Raw genomic sequence first — 19,422 nt, forward strand, 5'->3', positions numbered from 1 at the left:
TTGACATTAGGCAGGCTAGGTAATGGATATTGTTGAAGGAGAATTCTTTCATATGGATACTTCACAGTAGAGATGGGGAAGCTGGCTACTGTCAGATGCCAATGTGTATTTCAAAATGTTTTGCTGTTTTCTAAGCTTTAATTTGATATTAATACATTTAGCAAGCTATAAAATTAGTAAAATTTTGTTGTCCTTCTGGTAATTTATTTTTTTGTTTGGTTAGATCTGCATCTGTGGGCTGTCAGCGCCCATTTTTAAGTCAATTAACATGGTTGTGACAATCTGTTTGAATGCAAAGGAAAATATATCTTCCCTTTAGGTTAGAAAACCTAAAGGTGCATGAGTGCAAATGGAAATCTCAAAGGTTAACCTGGATGTTTTCATTCTCCAGGGTGCTCCTAAGCCCATTGCCATCGAGCCGTGCTCAGGAAACAGAGCTGCCGTCCTGACGGTGTTTTTGTGTCTGCCCAGGGGAGCGTCAGGAGTCCCACCACCTGGGCAGTCAGGTAAGGCTGCTGGGGTGCCTCTCGTGTCTGTCTCCTCCTAAACTCTCTGCCTGGGCAAAATCACCCTCACAGATCTAAAATAATGGCATAGCAGATGGATACGAGGAGCTGCTCGGTCAAGCTGATGTTGTTTAAGCCCCAGTGTTGCATTTTTCTTGGGGGTTTGGTGTTGTGTCCAGACAAAAAGCCCAGTGATTTAGCCAGCCACATTTCATTAGGACTCCCTGAAGCAGTACCTGTGTGTGTCAATATGCTCCAACATTTTCTCTCTGGGAAAAAAATTTCATATGCAGCTACTTCCATGGTTTCAGTTCCAGCTGTGGTAATTGAGGCTGTACAGGGAATATCAGTGAATATTTTCACTTCAGGCTAAAATTTAGTGCAGTCTAGTTTGCACCATAAATCCCAGCACTTTGCTGGCTGGGACTCAATTAAAATACTAGTATTTCCCAGAAAGCCTGTCAGACAAAACCTGGAATTGTGTGAGTGAATGCTTCTGTGGGGAGGTGTTCACTTTGGAAGTGATCCCAGCTCATTTTAAAGTAGCACTTGCATTATCTGGAAGCACCTACCTTCTCTGCTAGATCATTGTAAAAAAAAATTCCCATAAAATACTTCCTAAACAGGTGGCACCTACCTTCACCTTTAAAATACTCTAAATAACTGTCTACAATGCCATGATACAAAAGAGCCATGACAAGAAAATGTAGACAGTAATGTGACACTGCACATGTGATCAGTTTACTCATTCAGATTTCACTGGAGCTGGAGCCAAGATGAACACCTTTATAACAAATAGTAGACTGCAAGGTATGTGCCCAAAATGCAGGAATAAACCAGAAAATATGTTTTCAGGCTAACTTTTATCATTAAGAGCCAAAGAAGATATCCTTTTAACCTTCAAAAATCCATTTAAGAGATTAAAAAGTATTGAGTAATGATGAGGGCAAAGTCAGTTGACTTATGTTGGAAATAAGCTCAGCTGGGTGTTCTTCTTTTGGCCTGATCACTATCTGTTATTTATTTGGGAGTTTTAGTTCATTTTTTGAGGGTGAGGGGTGTTAAATTTTTTTCCCTCTGAGTTCTGAGATGAGGACTTAGTTCTTAAAATGCTGTTTATGGCTTGGAATATCAGTTTTGGATGTGCTATGAAAATAAAAGTGTTACTGATGCTTTGTCAAATCCATTTCCTGCAAGAAATATATAAATGTAAGTGCTCTGAAGAGAGCAATGAGAGAATAAGGATGTTTAGCTTATTCCCCGTTCATGTTTCAAGGAAATGAAAAAGAAATGAAGGTGTTTATACTCTTGCAACAAGAAGAAACATTATGAAAGGAAATTAAAAGTAATTGTTGAAATTGAAGCTTAGCATGTTTTTGGAGGGACTGTTTTTGTTGTTTACAAATTTACCTATAATGTGCATCTTGACAGTAAAAATGTATTCATTTAGGTTTTTCATAATCAGCTTCTATTTACCATGTAAGGGAGTCTTTGAAAAGTAATTGCTGATCCTTGCTGTGTTTAAAGCCTGGAAGGTATGGGTGTTTAGAAACAGGACTAGGGTTCCACAATACATCAGTTGTGTCATTTTGCATGTTTCTCAACCTGTGAAAGAATGAAACTCTTTTATAAACATGTTTTGTCCTCCTGTTATGTTCTGTCTTTGCATTGCTTTACCTTCCACCAGCTTTGTAGGTATATATATGGAATGCCATTCTTCCATTTTTTATTATGGTACCTGTCAGCCACTAGGTATTTCAAAATAGATAAATTTTTTAGTCCTACAACTTCCACTTTGTTCGGGATCGAAAGTAAATAGAAATGCTTGAGCCATACTGGTTCAACCGTTAGAGTGTATGAGATTACGTGGCTATAATAATTTCTTTTTTGTCCATGATGAGTTTTGGTGCTCATGGATTGCTCTGTGTAACCAAGCCTAGGCCAGGCAGGGGCTATTGTGCAAGTTTGTTGGCATACCTATAGCTCTGCTAATTCATTCCAGCCCTGTCCTGCAGCACCCTGGGCTGCCTGGGAGCAGATGCTGTGAGCTCTGCCAAGTTTCTGGAAATGCTGTGGAAACTTTGAGCAGTACACACGTTCTCTGTGCAGTTCTGACCTAAGTTAGACAAAACCAATGATATTGAGGTGGAAGTCGTGTGCTCAGTAATTATGTCTTGCCAATATTAGAGTCTTCTATTACTTGCCACAACCATTTTCCAGCTCATTGGGATCGTTCTAGGATACAACTGACAGTGTGTCAAGCACCTTTCTTTAAATGATACATCCAGGATGCTCATTCCCAATTCACACTGGGAGAGTGTGGCATTTGTTTCTTCTGTGCATACATCCCAAACATAATAACCTGTATTTTTATTGTCCTTCATTTTCTACAAAACTGAGGAAGCAAATTCTTTGCATAGATAACTAATCTATGCTCCACTGGAGTTCTTAGTTGTATACCTAATTTTTTGAGCTCTGAATTCGAGTTTTCTTTTCTGAGTTTTACATTAATGACTATTTTGTTGAAAAATGTCTCTGAATATTAAAAGAAGAAAACCCAAAAGCAACCCAGCAAACAATGAATAAACTAAACTCTAATGTAAAGGTTACTCTTTGTGCAGCATATGTTCTATACTTCACCTTTACCAGCAGTTGGAAGAAAAGTTGAAGTACAGATGGTGGGCTTTGGCCAAAGGCTATACATGGAAAAAAACTTCTCTATGAGAGACCATATGTCCCAGTGCAGATCTGTGTGTTCTGTGCTTCCTGCAGAAAACACTCACAACTTTACAGACTTTGAACAACATTGCTTAGCACTCAGGCCTAATTCTGTAAGTTAAATGGTTAAACTGGTTAAAATTACTTTGTGATTTAAGATAGATTTTTATACAGATTAATCACATAGATTCAAAGTATTGATAAAAATTTATTTATTGCAAAAAAAATGATCACTAATTATTGTGATTAATTTTTTTTTTTCAATGATGCAGCTATTTGTAGAATTAAATATCCTGAAGATTTAGAAAGTCACAAAACATTGCCATCATGGTAGGTTAGGTGTTTCACAGCAGACCTTACATTTTCTTTTGGGTGTAAGGTAACAATTCAATTAGACTTCTCTGAGGTAACTGAAGTAACTGTTTTTAAGTGAAAGAAATTAGAGACAAAGTTTAAATTAGAATGATCAATGCAAAGCATTAAGTTAAATTTCTCAGTTTGGATTGACTGATAGAGCGTGTGCTTTCTTTATTCTTCAGTTATCTTGTTCACTGCATTGTACCTGTGTAATCAAAATTAAAATTAGAGGGTCCAAAAACATAGCAATTGTCTGTAGGGTTCACATGTGTATCAGTACAAATGCATCAGTGTAGTTCATACATGATTCACAAGTTTTATGATACACTGGAAGCTTGAGATCATCTTTTATTGCTCTAATGTCTGACCCCATGATTTAAATAGCTTAAACTCTTAATATCAAAGCAGATCTAATAATGAGAGCAGCTGCAACTCTTCTCTAGAAAGAACTAAATTATACATTGCAAAGGAGAATGAACATAACAGGTTAGACCAGAAAAAAGAGGATAATATATAACAATGCAGAAAAAGGTGCCTATGAATTATCAGCAATGGAAGGCCCAAGAATAACTCCTTCAAGGTCTTCATACAGATCTGGTGATATATGGGGCGATACAGAAAGAGTAGCTTGGTAATGTGATAAATTCTGTTAAAAGAACTGTGACCATGTCATCATTACTACTAAAGCTGACTAAATCCCATGCTTTGAGGTATTGAGTTATTGTACAATAAGTTTATAAAACCATGTTTGCACCATTCTGGGAAAAGGCCACTTGGTGCTGTAAAGCACAAAGAGAAATGAGAATATTAAACCATTTCAAAATAATTCAGAATCAAGGGGTGTAATTTCTGAATTATTTACTTTCACACAGCAGCACTTGCCTATCTACTAAGGGGGTAAAAGTGATAGAACACCCAGTAGAAGAAATTCCCTATTGAGGCAGTGAGCTGAATGGTCTCTGCAGATGTGCACAAATGAATCTCTGTTAAACCTTAGCAGATCTTTAACACCTCCATGGCTATGACAGGATGAGGTGAATCCAACTTAACCCATACAATAACACTTGGAAATTAAATGGAAGTTGAAATGGAAGACTGCATGCAATATTCTGTTGTTATAAGTACAAATTAGGATGTCAGGCCTCCAAACAGTGATATCTGAAAGTTCCTGTCTGATATCCTTGACTCAAAGCAGAATTTTGTGTAATTCTGGCCACACTAACTGTGGTGTTCAATCCCACTTAATCAGCAAACTACAGTAGGATCACAGAATCAATAAAACTACCATGCCATCTGCCTTCCCTGTCCTCACCATCATAATGAATAATGACTCATTAAGTGTTCTACAAGACAATTAGCTCTGGTTGAAAACAGTAACAAGGCTTTCCTAATTGTATTTATAATTTTCTCTGATTAAAATACAAAAAACCTAATGCATATCATAAGAGGCACATTAACATAAATATGAATTAACTAATAGTTTTTATAGAGTATTATATTTAATTATATTGCTCAATTTTTCTGACCGTTGGAAACAAAACCGTAGCTTATGGCTTTTCATTTTTAGAATGGCTTCATATGTTTACCTCTCTCAGTATGCAGAACTGGTTGCAGACATACACTGGGTCATGTAAGTCCCATGAATTTATACCTGCTACAAACACATTCCTTTCATACTTGCAAAATAACCCAATAAAGTCAGTAGTGCTATAAGGATGAGTCTAGATTTTCCTGCAGAAAAATATAAGTGAGAGATGTAGCAGAAAATACACTGTCATTAAGACACACAGAGGAGGGTTGAATCTCTGCTTTAGTGAAGAAAAACTGTGAATACTGAAAGGAGGGAGAAGTGAGGGTAGACAAAAAATGGGAAGATATTAATGACTGATTATTTAGATTCAAACACATCTGAAAAAGAAACTTAAAATTGATATTGCAAAAGGAAAAAGGAACTCTGAAAAATGATAGATGTTTAGATCAGAACATAGTTCTGCATTTTTTTCCCAGATGACTTATCAGGCCCTACAGAGGAAGGTCCTACTTTTTATTTAAGCAATCTTATTTCTGTTCATCATCCTGTTGTTTGTCCCATAGCAATCCACTTCTCTAGATTCTCCTTTGTAATTTTGGAGACAGAATATTGACTTACTTTCATTGTTTGCTGTTTTATGGACATTGATTCACCAAAGTATAATTTATATTTGTAATCTAACAGTACTGTTTAGGTAGGATAAAGTGGCATGTAAACAGAGAAAACATTATAAAAAACTGAGCAAAAGTAACTATACAACACCCCTAGAAGAGACACCTCCCCCCATCAGGAAGAGCAAGATTTTTCAAATAATGAAATATCAAAACAAAAAAATCTCAGTTCTCTTATTTTCTCTGAAGTCCTAAGTGGAAATAAGTGAATCTTTGTATTGGAAAAAATGGTGCAGATGTCTAGAATTTGTGTTAAAATACAGAGGTGAGTCAGGCATTTTATTTATTATGCAAAGTTGCACAGTCATGTTCATTTGACCAGAAGCTCTGCAGATAAGATGGAATATTATAAAAGACTCAGTGGGAAACAGAAATATTTGAGTTTCCTTTTACTGTTTAGACTGTGTGAAGACTGGATTTAATCCTTCTGTCTAATCTGAGGCAAAACTAGAGCATTTTGTATAGAAATGTAATTTTGGTAATTTCTTGAGGGCTACTCCATATTAGTCACTAACATGATGCCAGTCAAATACTAAAAAAAAAAAAAAAAAATAGAAAATATTAACATTGTGGAAGAAAATCAAAATTATCTTTGTAAGAGTTTTAATAGCTGCAGCTAAAACTAAACTCCTAATTAGTATATTAAGCAGTGTCTTCAACTTACTGACACTGAGAGACTGTAAAATCCAGGACTCGTCAGTTAGCTGGAGATGCTTAAGAAAATAAGAGTTAAGCATGGTGTAAGACTTGGTGTAAACTAAAATCATCTCTTCCCAAGATCATTTTACTGTATGACTTGCTTCCTTTTCAGCAGTAAGGCCTATTTTTGGAGTGACTATTTTCTGCCTAATTCCATCCTTCTGCACTGCATCAAATGAGGGAGCAGACTGTGTTTATAGTATTGACACTGTGAAAAGAACACAGTGGTAAGTGGCAGATGGTGCCGATGATTACTTAAAAAATATTGATGGCAATAGCAAAAACAAAGTAGATAATAAGACCTGCTAGCCACCACCACCCCTACTCCAGCCCAAACCCAGAGCAGTTACTTCTGCAACGTGCAGGATAAAATCTACTTGAAAAGTACAGAGGTTCTTAGCACAGAAGGCTTTGTAAGTGATGAAGAATGAGGTATTGATTTTGTCTGGTCTTTTACAGAATTTTAGGTGGTTCTGTAATGAATTAGCTTTTACATCGTTCTAGCCATGGAAACTTGATTCCTTTAAATTCTGAAGAATATACTTGTAAAGGACATAAACATTTTAATATGAAGAACATGCAGTATAATGCTAGCAATGTTTTTTCCACACATCTTGGCAAAAGTAACTTATTGATTGGACAGTAAAACCTGCATGCTGTGGAGCCATCAGCTGAAAAAGGTAAAAAGATAAGAAAAAAAAAAAAAAAGAGAGAGAGAGCAGTAGAATAGAGGAGGTGGAGATGGTTGTTTTACAATTTTATCACTGGATTTGCTGCCCTAGAGGGACTCAATAAAATGAGACATATTAATAAAAACTGTTAAGTACTGTGAACATTTCTTTGACAACTAGTTATTCATTTTTCAATCCAAAACTGTCACTGTTTCTTGAGAATATTACCAATACTTTTTTCTTTTGGGTTTTTTGCAGTTTTAGTTGCATAAAGGGAACAGAAAGAATGTCTGAAGAGGGTGTAAAATTCTGAACACTGTGAAGTGTAAGTGCAGCCATGTCCATCTCTCCCCCATGTGGGGAGATTGTCTGAGCTGTTGTCAGGTTCCGTCCAGGTGACAATTTAGTGGTTTCCTCTCTCCTATTGTCATGGGAATGGAGATGCAATGATGAATGCTCATGATCCAAAGCTTCTGGCCACAAACAGATGCTCCAGATGCAAACCTTCAGCTCTAACCTGGGAAGAAACACCATCCCTCAACCACACCTGCCTGCTCAGCATCAGCTGCAGTTCCTGGGGCTCTGCTATCTTCATCCATCACCTACAGTGTTTTAACACAGCAATCAGATCCTGTCTCCTCCTTCATTTTGCCAAGGCAAATGAGGTCTGCTCTAAACCTGTTCTTCAGTCTTCTGAGCACCTTTGTAGTGCTCTGTCCCAGTTTTAGCCTCAGTTCATCTCTTTTTACCTTGCATGACCAGGTTTGTACTCAAAGTGCCATGTGAAGGCCCATCTGGCATTGCCCAGTGGCATTAACATTTTGTTGCTGTATTCCTTTTAACATTTGCTTTTTAAAAACATTTCCCTCCCTTCCAACCTGATATTTCTGCAGCCAAATTACTTTCTTCCTTGAACTGTAAACTTTTAGAGTATAAGTTTCTGTTTTTTTCCAAAATACGTGGCTTTGAATTTTGCTGTTCAATCTGAGTACATGTAAATTCCTCAAGTTCTGGGGTCATGCATCTCTTTCTGGATTATATTCTAAGCCATCTCTGTATTGATGATACATAGCAATGTTTGCATTTATTTAATTTAATTACATTAATGCCAAGCTCTTTAATGAAAAGAAAAATGAACAGGAAAAAGTATGACTCTTGTTTCCATGTTACATCTTTATCATCCTTCTTTCTATTCAAAATTATTCTTTGTTTTCTCTCCTTCATGCCATTATTCACTCTCCATAACTCCTCCATCTTCTCTTTTGATAATTTATCTGTTGATAAATTCTAAGATTTCAGAAATCTAGGAAATATTCTGCATGTTCTTTCCCAGCAAATCATCTAACTCATTGTAAAAAACTACCGGGGGATTCTGGCACAATCTTTAATGATATATTGTTGCATTTTGACCTGTTTTCCATTTACCTGCCTTTCATTATTCCTTCTGGCAAAGTACCTCATAGCAGAGTCTGATTAATAGATCAGTAAATAACTGAATATAGTTTTCCTTGAATCTAGACAATATTTAGTTTGAAAGAAGCAGCAGTTGCTGATCTCAATTTGTATGCATCTGACACAACAGATTATTAAATTTTCCTGTTACAAGCCTTTGTTTTCTGGTATACTTACAGAATTAGTGTTCTGATTACCCTAATGTCATTTCATAAAACTTCTGTTTTGTCTGTTTCCATATCCTCATTCCATTATCCATATTGATGGTATTGTTTTTGATAAACATTATCTCCCTCCTTGAAAACCTTCAAATTCACTCCTGGGACAATATCTAGAAAACACCTGATCTCTGCTTCATTCTTTCTGCATAATGTCTCTGTCCTGTTTTGGTCTCAGTTATATGCAGTGAAAATCCTTGGATGTTTGTTGTGCTAAACCTTTGCAAGATGTAACTCACCTTGACTTTTGACAATTCTTATTTGGCTCTTACATGTCTTTGCCTGCAAACGACAGCCTACTTTGTTGTTTGATGCTTTTTAGCCATTTTCATAGGCTTTCTGAATTTAAAAAGCTGTAAACTTAGGTCTTCAAATTTGATTGTCTACCAGGCAGAGCCTTAGGCCCTTTGCAAGGCTAAGCTTTCCCTGGTTGAAAGAAATCACAGTATGCTTTTCTTCTTTTGATGTGAATGATACAGATGTTGACAAAGGAAAGAAAAAGAAAAAAAAAAATGATAAAGGCAACTAACAAACATGGGAAGCTCTCACTTCAGAATTTTGCTGAGAGGTTGTAGAGTACTTATGCAGTTTTTAATGGAAATTTCATGGGAAAAAATATTTTAATATTTTACACAAGTGGAAACATTGATGATCAGACAATGCTGTAAAGCAGCATCGTGTTCAATTCTCCTAGCACAAAGTGTTTCCTACATGGAAAATGGGCAGCAGTAGGGCCCATGTGAATGTACACTCCAGTCTAACAGAGCACCTTTCTAAATTTTGTGCTCTTGAACTTTGAGAATTCAACAGATTAGTTAGAGGTGCAAAATTAGGTAAAGTGAACAAATCCCAGTGCACTGGATGATAAGTGTCCTTCCTGTGTGAAATTGGTGGTCTGGTTTTATATTCAGTCAACACATACTATGTGGAGCAGATGGCTTACAGCTAAATTAGAACCATAAACCTTTCAAAGTTAAAGTTTTATATGAATTAAATCTTTCAGCAGGGATCCCATCATCTATTTCTCCTTACTCTAACATTGAATCCCTGGAAAAGCAGATTTTTTTTTTTCCTTAATCAACAGAAATCAATCTTCAACTAAAAATAATTACATTGAGATCTGTCCTGATTCTTAGTCCTGGCATCATGGAAAGTTTCATTCATTACTGGAACAAAGCAATTGCCCATAATCCACCTTCTCATATTTTATCACACTCTTGGAGTAAGATACTTTTACTGCCTATTTTTGGGATAAAGCTGTCCAAAATTATACAGAGACCAATCAGATTTATCATTCTTTGGCGTTTGATGGCATCCATCTGTTTATTTACAAAACTGCTAAAGACTTATTGAGTTACTAGACTACAGAGAAAATAAATTGAGTTATCATATGTAGTTAAATTCAGTCCTTGCATCTGCTGTCTTTACAGCCTGTATGGTGTTTTCTGAAATTACACTGGCTTGCAGACCCAGGCTTCAGGAATACATTTACTTCACAGCCTTTTTATGCCATTTCAAGTGAATTTCTAATGCGTGAGCAATTTGTGGTTCAGGAAAATGTTGACAGAAGAATGTCAGGGCTTTCTGTTGTTAGCAGTTTAAAAGCATGATAGGGACGGTTCTTACTTAAAAGTAGCTCTTAAAAGTTTGAAGCTGCTCAATTTCTGGAATAATTTGATCTAACCCCTTTCAATCAATATTGCACAACTATTGTAGAAGGCTTTAAAGCTTATGGGCACAAATGAACTAATATTACTAGTAAGTATGTAACATTTTTAAGATGAGAGATGGGGAATTAACCCCTCTCGTGCTCTCTGTATTCAATTACTGTTGTAAGTACAAACAAAAAGAAATAAGGTTTAAAGTTCAGCTATTTCTGTTAGTAAAACTGAATAGCAAAATTAGGATATACATCTTAAAGGGATGCTTTAGGGATACTATACAGCTTAAAGGGATATTTTAGTCCCTGTAGTCTCTGTAGTCCCATGAGTTTCCAACAGTGAACTCAATTATTGCCCTTTCTGTTTGTGGATGAAGTGCTCTGTCACAATGAAATCACTAGAAATGTCCTTTTGAAGGAACTGGTCTGAACCCAGCAAAGATCTTAACTCAGAGCACCCAGAGGAAGCTGAGAGCCCTGGCTTAGTGTTAATCAGGTGATGATTGTCAGAGAAGGGTCGATGCTGGTTGGGATAAATGTCTTACCTTGATAAATTCTCAACTTCTCTTATTTGTATGCCTTGCATAGTTCTGCAGACTGAGAGGGATAGGGAATATATTCCAGAGAGAGCCACATGTCAGCCCCTGTCCTGTCGGGATGCAGCAGATCCAGGTCAGTGCTGCCTGTGCAAGGCCAGGGCTGAGCTCTGCATCTCCCTGCACCTTCCTCTGGCATGGAAGCATGGCACTGTGCCCACACACAGCACAGCCAACTGGTGCCTCCAGATGACTAAATCCTTGTGGGACATGAAATGGGGAGCAGTGTGGAAGCCACCACATGCTGCTTAGGAGTGATTTGGAGCCTAGCAGGGCTGTCAGAACTTGTACAGCCTGGTGAATCATGCCTGAGTGCAGAGCTACTTCAAAAATTTCTGCAGGATGCACTATTCTATACTAGAACTAGATGGGTGGGCTTCTCTCATATCACATCTGCAATTCCTTAGGTTAAAAAATAATAATAACAAAAAAAAAAAAGTTTGGGAGTTGATTTTTCTTCCGCTCTTTCTTAAAAAAATACAGTAAATATGAAGTTCTGCGGAAAAAATGAGAAGAATAAGTTTGGGCATACAAAATTAGCAGGGTCATAAAATAAAACCAGGTTGTTTAAGAGAATTATTTAAAATTAATTCCAAACTAAAAATCCAAGGATCAGTTAAATCTATTTAAAAAATGAAAATAACTAAAAAATAACTTGAGATGAAATTAGGCTTCTGTGAATGATATTGGACCTGGCAAGCAAGTCACACACTAAACTGTTTATATTTTTCATACTGGAGAAAATGAGCTTGAAAATTACTGATAGCTTGTTAATATGGGAAGAGGACAGGCAAAATAATCCATCAAAAGAGGGACATTTCAAAGCAGTACCTGTATGTGAATCACTTCTAAAAGAATCCCTCTTATAAACCTACTCTTTCTAAAATGTTTGGGTCTGAAAAATGTTAGTATTAAGTTAATTCTTCAAATTCCTAAGCAGGAAGTTTGGGTCTGAACAGTGGCTGAAAAAGACTCTTGTCACTTTAAATCTTTTATTTCAAAAATGTTGTCTTGAGTGCTCGAAACTTGCTAAGGTGTAAGGGGAAAATTATAAAGAAAATGACAATGGCAAACTATATTTAGGATTGAGAGTGACTCAACATGAAATGATCAAGGAAAGTTTAGAATGACAATGTAGCTATCTTAATTTGTACTATTTATATATATATTTATTACTTATAATTCACAATCCAGTGATACACAGTCTGAAGTGTCTTCTGTCAAGTACTCAATGTTCTCAGCTTCTTTTGAGTGCATCTGACTATAAGTGGGACGTGAAATATCTGGTGCCTTGCCACAGGGCAAACCCTGGAAGGCAGAATAGTTGGATTGCAGTGATCAAAGGGTAACCTTCCTTATCCTCACCCTCTGACAGTGATGCAGCAGCATGAAACCCTTAACTGCAGTTCAAGGCTTTCAGGCTTGTCCCTGGGAGCATCATTCAGGGCACTTTTCCAGGTACAAAACTGCTCCAGGTTTGTGTTGTCCATTCCCCCACAACCCTTCCCCTTCCTGAGTGTTTGCAGCTGTATCTGCCTCCTTAGGCTCCAATTCACACAACAGTAGAAATTGAGTAAATTTGGCAGAATTTACACTGTAGTGAAACTGTTTCACTGACTGGAGGTGGAAGTTTTAGGTGGCTGATTGTAGTTAATAATATCAAAAAGTGAGAAAATCCTTGTGGGGACTTGGATCTACTGGAATTTGCACCCAGAGTCGATTTTAGCCCTTGTTCTGCTAACCAGATCCCCATGTGTCTGTGGATACATGGTCTCTATGCTCTCTGTAAAATGGGAATGCTACTTTGTGAGGATGTTGTGGGAATAAATGAACAGTGTTTGAGCTGTTCTCAGATTCATTGTTGTAAGTGTAATAGAAAAATATCCAAGCATAGTTCATAGCATGGTTTAGTGCCTAATATAATTCATTAATTTCCAGATGTCTGGATTGCCTCAGCAGAAATGTTTGAGTCAAGGATAAGGACTCTTCACTATTTGTTGATGAAATTTCAGATCAGTATCTAAATATATAAGATACTCTGTTGTTCTGTTTTGTTGTTTGGTTTTTTTTTGGTGTTTTTTTTTTTCCTCAGGGAAGAGCAGATTAATCTGTTATTTGTTCTGCAGATAAATGATTCCTGTCAAATATACTAATGCAGGATTTTTTGTCCACAATACAGAAATACTGATTAGTCATCATGATGGAATAGATAAGGAATCTTTGATAGCACGTTGCAGCTGGGAGTATACAATGAAGTTTTTGTAGAGATATTTTGGTTACCTGAAAATGTATCAATATGCAGAAGGCATAACAAGTTACACTACAAACTATTACAGCATAACACCTTAAATTCAAGAATAGGCTGCATCTTTTCCTAGAGAAGCAACAAGAGAATGCTGGTCATAAGGTAAAAAATCAGCTAAGTATAAAAGTGAACTTCAGATGAATTTTTCTTCACAAATTCTGGAGATTGTAATAGTTGCATTTCAAATTTGAATGCTGAAGAAATAACCTTTGAATAAATTCTATTTGTAAATGTAAAGGATGAAAATAATGGGGGGCTGTTTTCAGAAAACAGCAAACAATGCCTGGCAGCACAGGGAGCCACATCCTGAGCTGTGTCAGAGCATTGTTCTGACAGATATTGGAGAAGAATTATGTGTAGCTTTAAATGGTGCCTTAGATTAAAAGTAAAATCTATCATTTAATTTACTGTTTTCTGATGATTTAAGAATATATGCTTGGAGTAATATTCAGAGTAGAGAAAGCTCGAATTTATGTGAAACAGTGCATTAAAAGCAGTTAGTCCTCCACCTAAGAAACATTATCAACTACTCATCAGCTTCAGTTCAGAACAGAATCTGAAGAATGGCCTGAAAGAGGCATCAAATTTCTTCTGCTTTTTAAAGACCTTGGCAATGCAAGATACTGAGTGTGACAAATACATTTAGGTATAAATTACCACCCTTCTTGCAGCTACTGGAGCTCCAGGTGCCACTGCCTCCAATGAAATGCACACAGTTCCACCTTGGTTTGTACTGGAGGAAATCTGGAATGCCACTACAGAACACTCTGTAATCTCCCATTATTTTCAACAGGAGTGATGCCAAGCTCCTTTCAAAGTTGATTACAGAATCATAAAAAAAATAAGGCTGGAAAGGACTTTTAGAGATCATTTACTCCCATCTCCCCTGTTCATGGCAGTATCAGCTGCATGTAAACTATTTCTGGCAGATGTTTGTCTAACCTGTTCATAAAAGCATACAAAAATGGACTTTCTGCTTCTTACCTAGTAAATTTTTTTTGCCCCTGTTAGAAAAGCTTTCCTAATGGTTAACCTAAATTTCCTCTGCTATGGTTTAAGGCCATTTCTTTTTATCATGCCCAAAATGAGCATGGAGAAAAGATTATTTCCTTCCCTTTCCTTCTCTGCAGACATTTGTATTTTTATGCTTACAGTCTATTACCTTTCTCTAGATCAAAATAATCCCAGTTCATCCAGACTAGTGAAGGTCATGTTTTCTAGACCTGATTGCTTTGTATCAGTCCTCTAGATTATGCCTGTGCAAAGACAGATACAGCAGGAGGGTAGAATACTGAGGGATGGAAGGGAAACTGAGTATTTTACAAGGAAGTGTTACTGAAATGGCACCAATCATTCAGCAGCTTTTTTTTTTTTTTTTTTAGAGTACCACCTTCTCTTTCAGCCTGTTCTTCAATTTGCCCTTTATATATGCACAATATCCTTCCTTCCTACACTGTTAATTACTACAGTCAAAGGCTGGCATGCCTAAAATCTAAAATGAGAGGTGTGTGATATGGGACACTGTAATTCTGAACCTGGGCAATATGCAGGATCTGTAGAGTGACAGGAAAATCAAAGCTGTGGTTTATTCAGATTTTGTCCTTCCCAAATCTTAATTTGACTAAATGACTTGACACTGGAACCAGAAATCTTACTCCATGTTTCTTCTAAGTTTGGCTATTTTTAGGATTTCCTGCAGAGATCTTGGCCCTGAGCTTTAATTCCTTCTTCCCACACACATGCCCATCTCTTTCCATCCACAGTGGAGTCAATGATTCACGTCTGGTACACTCAGCCAGCAGGGATCAGTTATTTCTTCCTGTAGGGTTGTTGCACTTTGTAGCAAGGTGCAGTGAAAATTCCTGTTAATTAAGAGAAATTTGTCTTAGGAAGCAAGTGTGGCTTGTATCCCAGCAAAAGTGATGTATGGCAATTTAGGGTGTGTGATGTTAATTCATTCACCAGGGAATTTGTAATTTATTCAAGTAATCCTTACCTGTGGGATAAAGATTGTCCCCTAAGAAGCTTGTATAACTTTATAATCTGATAATTTATTCAGTCAGGATAATACTAAGAAATTCTGTAATAAACTTTCACTACTTGTTATTGGGCAATTAGAGCTTTATTCAAATGCTGTTTCCCTGATACTGTGCTTCAGTGATGCTTTTTCTGATTCTGCTCCATTGATCAATAATGATACGAAAACAGATTTTTAGAAAGCACTACTCTCCTGCATCTTCTCATCATATATTATTGCTTTTTTTTTTCTTGATGGTAGGTACATGAAAATATTCCAAATAATCAAATAAACAATCAGAAACCATGTCAAGCATTTGAGATTCAGTTTTTTTCACTGGATACAGGGGTTTGTTTTACCATCTTTAGAATAGGTAATTTTTCTACGCTTATGGGAGGCCACTTTGCCCTTCTGGCCTGCGACAGACCCTATGAAAAATTCAAGACATGCAGGATTTTATATCCCAAATGAGACAATTTTCTACAGCAGGATTAGAGTGTGAAGGTTGTAACAATCAACAGCCAAACCCTGGTCACAGCCTGTCCCACTCAGAATGTGTAGCCCAGCTCCCAGGGAGTTTCCATCAGCTGATAGCACAGGGCATCCTGACACGAAGCTCAGGGAAGAGGCAGCTCCATCCTTTGTACAAATGGCACTGTCAAATCCCACCCAACAGCTCGGAGGGGTGCTGGGCAGCAATTCCCTCATGAGATCCTGCCCAAAATGTCCAAACATGGCCATGCTAGCCAATGCTAGTTTGGAAGCATGGAAATGCTATTCTGGAGTGCCTGACTGATTGCTGCCCAAAGCCTGGAGCTGTCCCTTAGCCATCAAGCTGGACACTGATACAAGGACACCAGATTTCTAGTAGGTGCAGTCAACATGAAATATTTCATTTCAGCAAGTGCCCTGCTCCCTGTCCTTCCATATATTCTGTGCTTTTATATCCTCAAATGTTCTGAGTCCATTTATTTGTACAGATACATAAAGGTGTTACTAGAATACCCCAGTGCAGCAGAGTGAATTTACAATTCACAATTTCCCAGTGACCAATAAAATATGTTACAAATTCTAGTTCCCAGTCCTGAATTAAGTTAATGTGAGTTTATCCAAATGAAAAGGGGAGCTCTCAGATCAAATCAGTGCTTTCAGTAGATGAAAGATGTCTAGACACTTGAAAATTATGAAATTAGTTCCCAAACCCATCTTCTAAACACACTTTATGGTTGTACTTGTGAGTGGGTTTTTAGCCTATTTCAGGTGTTCTAGTGAAAGCTGATGTCCCTTCAGTCATAACTCCTGTAGCTGACTAAGAGATAGTTATGAGAAAATTGTTATTCATTTTCACACTCACCAATGGCACAAAAATAATGTAAATGAAAGCTCAGCATGGATACTGTCAATAAATTTTAAAAGCAATTATGATTGAAAATATTAATTCCAGTCAAAAGATCTTTGCTTGCCAGTTGCAGTGCAGCCTCTATGAACAAAAGTGTACAAATGAACCATATACTGAGAAAAATGATTACCTTTCTTTTTCAGAAATAAAATATTGTGCTATGACCACACTTAAATCTATGGACACAACCTCCATATCCTATTCCATGTGAGGAATTGCATCACTACAGTGATACCAGTGCCATTAAGACAGAAAGGTCTTAGAGAAAGAAGTCTTAAGAAACTTCATAAAACAAATTATTTCTGTCTGTTCCTCCTGCTGTTTGTTCCATGTTTTCAATATACCATTTTTATCCTAGTACCTGTCTGGGTTACCTTGTGCTGTGTTGCTTGTGTACTTTTGATAAAAATAGTTGTTACCTTCTCCTCTTCAAACTTCCCTACCTAACCTCAGTAGCCACTGTATGCATTTTCTTCTACATTTTAAAAAGCAAAAGTTGAGACACTTTGCTTCCCCAGATTATTTTCCTTTTGCTTTCAAATTGCATGCTTGAATTTTAATGCTGCATTTCTTGCTCTGGGAGCTGAAACTTTGTTTACTCAGCTGAGCTGTGGCAGGACTGGTGCAGTTTTCCCAGCACTGAAGTGCCTGCCCCCTTACTTTGAAGGGAGCTGTTTCCACTTGTTCCTTAATGCTCTTAGAGAAAATGCTAGCAACTATGGAAGTTGGTGAGGGATGTTGTGGTTCTTGAAATATATTTTCTATTAGAATGAAATGGAAAAAATGCCACATTCATATCAGGGAGCACCAAGCTCATAATTAGATGGTAATGATCTGTAGATGAAGAGGAGATCCGTGTCCAAGCACGAAATCTGCTTTGTACTTGTCAGATTGAGCTGAGTATGACTTCATGTTATGAGCTCTTAACTGTTGGTTGGCTTTGTTTTCCTTTTGGTATTATATATATCTTTTGGATTGCAATACAAAGGGCTCATTGAAAAATCAGTAGTGAATAAAAGCCTCAACTTCAAATCAGTAGTTGTAAGCACTCTCCAAAGTATAGGGAAAAGAAGGGAATATTGATTTCTCAAGAAATCAACTATTAGGAAATGAAACAACTTTAAAAAGATGGGATGTTACCTTGGCAATGCATCATGAAGTACATTCTGATCTTGGCTCCTGGATGCCACTTATACCATCTTCCTACAGCCTGGAATGCTGTTTTGCCAGCGCTTGAAAAGAAAGCATTTTTTCCTGTTCAAAACATTTTCAGCATTTCAAGCCAAACAATTTGTGCAGAGGAATAGATCTCTATGAAAGAAATAAGAGCAGACTATTCATTATCTGGAATCTTACTTTAGCATGTTCTTTGTTTTGGAAGCAAGGCTGTGAATTGTACTCATTTTATGACCTGACCAGCCACGAATGAAAGAGCTGGCTGGTTTTGTCTCCATAGTTATGTGCCTTTCTTGTAAACTCTGACTGAGCATGCTGTAATAACGTTTTCTTGTTCCAGACTGGTGAGGTTGAAATGGAAAGAAACGAAGCTGATTGAAGTTGCAGTTCTGCTTGTAGCTTGTTTCATTCTAGATACAGTTGGAGCCAATTTTATTTCCTATTAGTCAAGATTAAAAAAAGCCTCCAGTCTCACATACACCGGCTGCACAAAGGAAGACAGATATGCCACACTTTGATTTCCTGCATCTCTCCTTGATTCAGTGAGAGGGGGTTGTTAGATGAGGCTGGAAAGACAAAATACCCCATTTAGAGGTTGAGATGCTGAAATGGGATCAAACTGTTGGAGCAGACAGCTTTTTTAACTGTGAGGTTGCCCATGAGAGTAGCAGGGCAATTGAAAGCAGTAGGTTGTTATGGGTTTTTTTCAGATTCAACGTGATGGTTGTATGGAGAAATATTTAATTGGAGGGAAACTTCTGAAACTGTTGTCCTGCACTCACAGATATTTTTCAAGCCAATGCCTCTCCTATTTCTTAACAACAAAACCAGAAGCATAAATGGAAAATGAAGTCAACCTTACAATATGTACCATTCCTTTATGAGCAGATTTAATTGTTCATTGTGTGCATATAGAGGGGTGTGCTGATGTGACAGCACAGAATATTCTGACTTCTCACAGACTTTTAGGACACTTCAAGGTGTGATTATGGAAAATAACATTCAAGAGATTGAGCAAGTTCTGTGTGACATATTACTTGAAAATGACAAGAAAATGACTGCTCCTCAGAGGAAGTAGATGTTGCTGCATGTAAACATATGGGAAAATTTAATTTACTACATTTTGCTTGTGGAAGCAGTTATTTTTATTATTTAAATGGAAAGACAAGATTCTTTCGGTGTTACTTGGTGTTAGTGAGTTAGCTGTTCTTCCCACATATACAGCTTTCCTTTTCATTTAACTGCACATGCATTTTTTGAGAACATGATAGAAAATGTGGCCTTAAAAAATAAGGCATCAACTTTTAAGAGCTCTTAAGCAGACGCTTTATAAGTTATTTCCACATCATTGTGCCATTCCTTCTATGCTTTTTGCTACTCCCAAAATAACTTATATTTTAGAAATGTTGAGACATTAAGTGTATTTTAAATCTGTTCCTATGTGCA

At 37.1% G+C, this 19,422-nt stretch overlaps 1 protein-coding gene across 2 annotated transcripts in view; it reads left to right on the top strand.

Moving 5' to 3' along the window:
• Window positions 1–19,422, top strand: part of ATRNL1 (attractin like 1) — a 431,352-nt gene that overhangs the window by 379,058 nt on the left and 32,872 nt on the right. For both annotated transcript variants that reach the window (XM_021537269.3, XM_021537270.3), the window contains one exon: window positions 392–506. In XM_021537269.3, coding sequence (XP_021392944.1) covers window positions 392–506 — 115 coding nt within the window. The remainder of the gene's footprint in view (window positions 1–391; window positions 507–19,422) is intronic.

The sequence above is a fragment of the Lonchura striata genome, chromosome 7 (assembly GCF_046129695.1).
Source record: "Lonchura striata isolate bLonStr1 chromosome 7, bLonStr1.mat, whole genome shotgun sequence".
NCBI classification, from domain to species: Eukaryota; Metazoa; Chordata; class Aves; order Passeriformes; family Estrildidae; genus Lonchura; species Lonchura striata.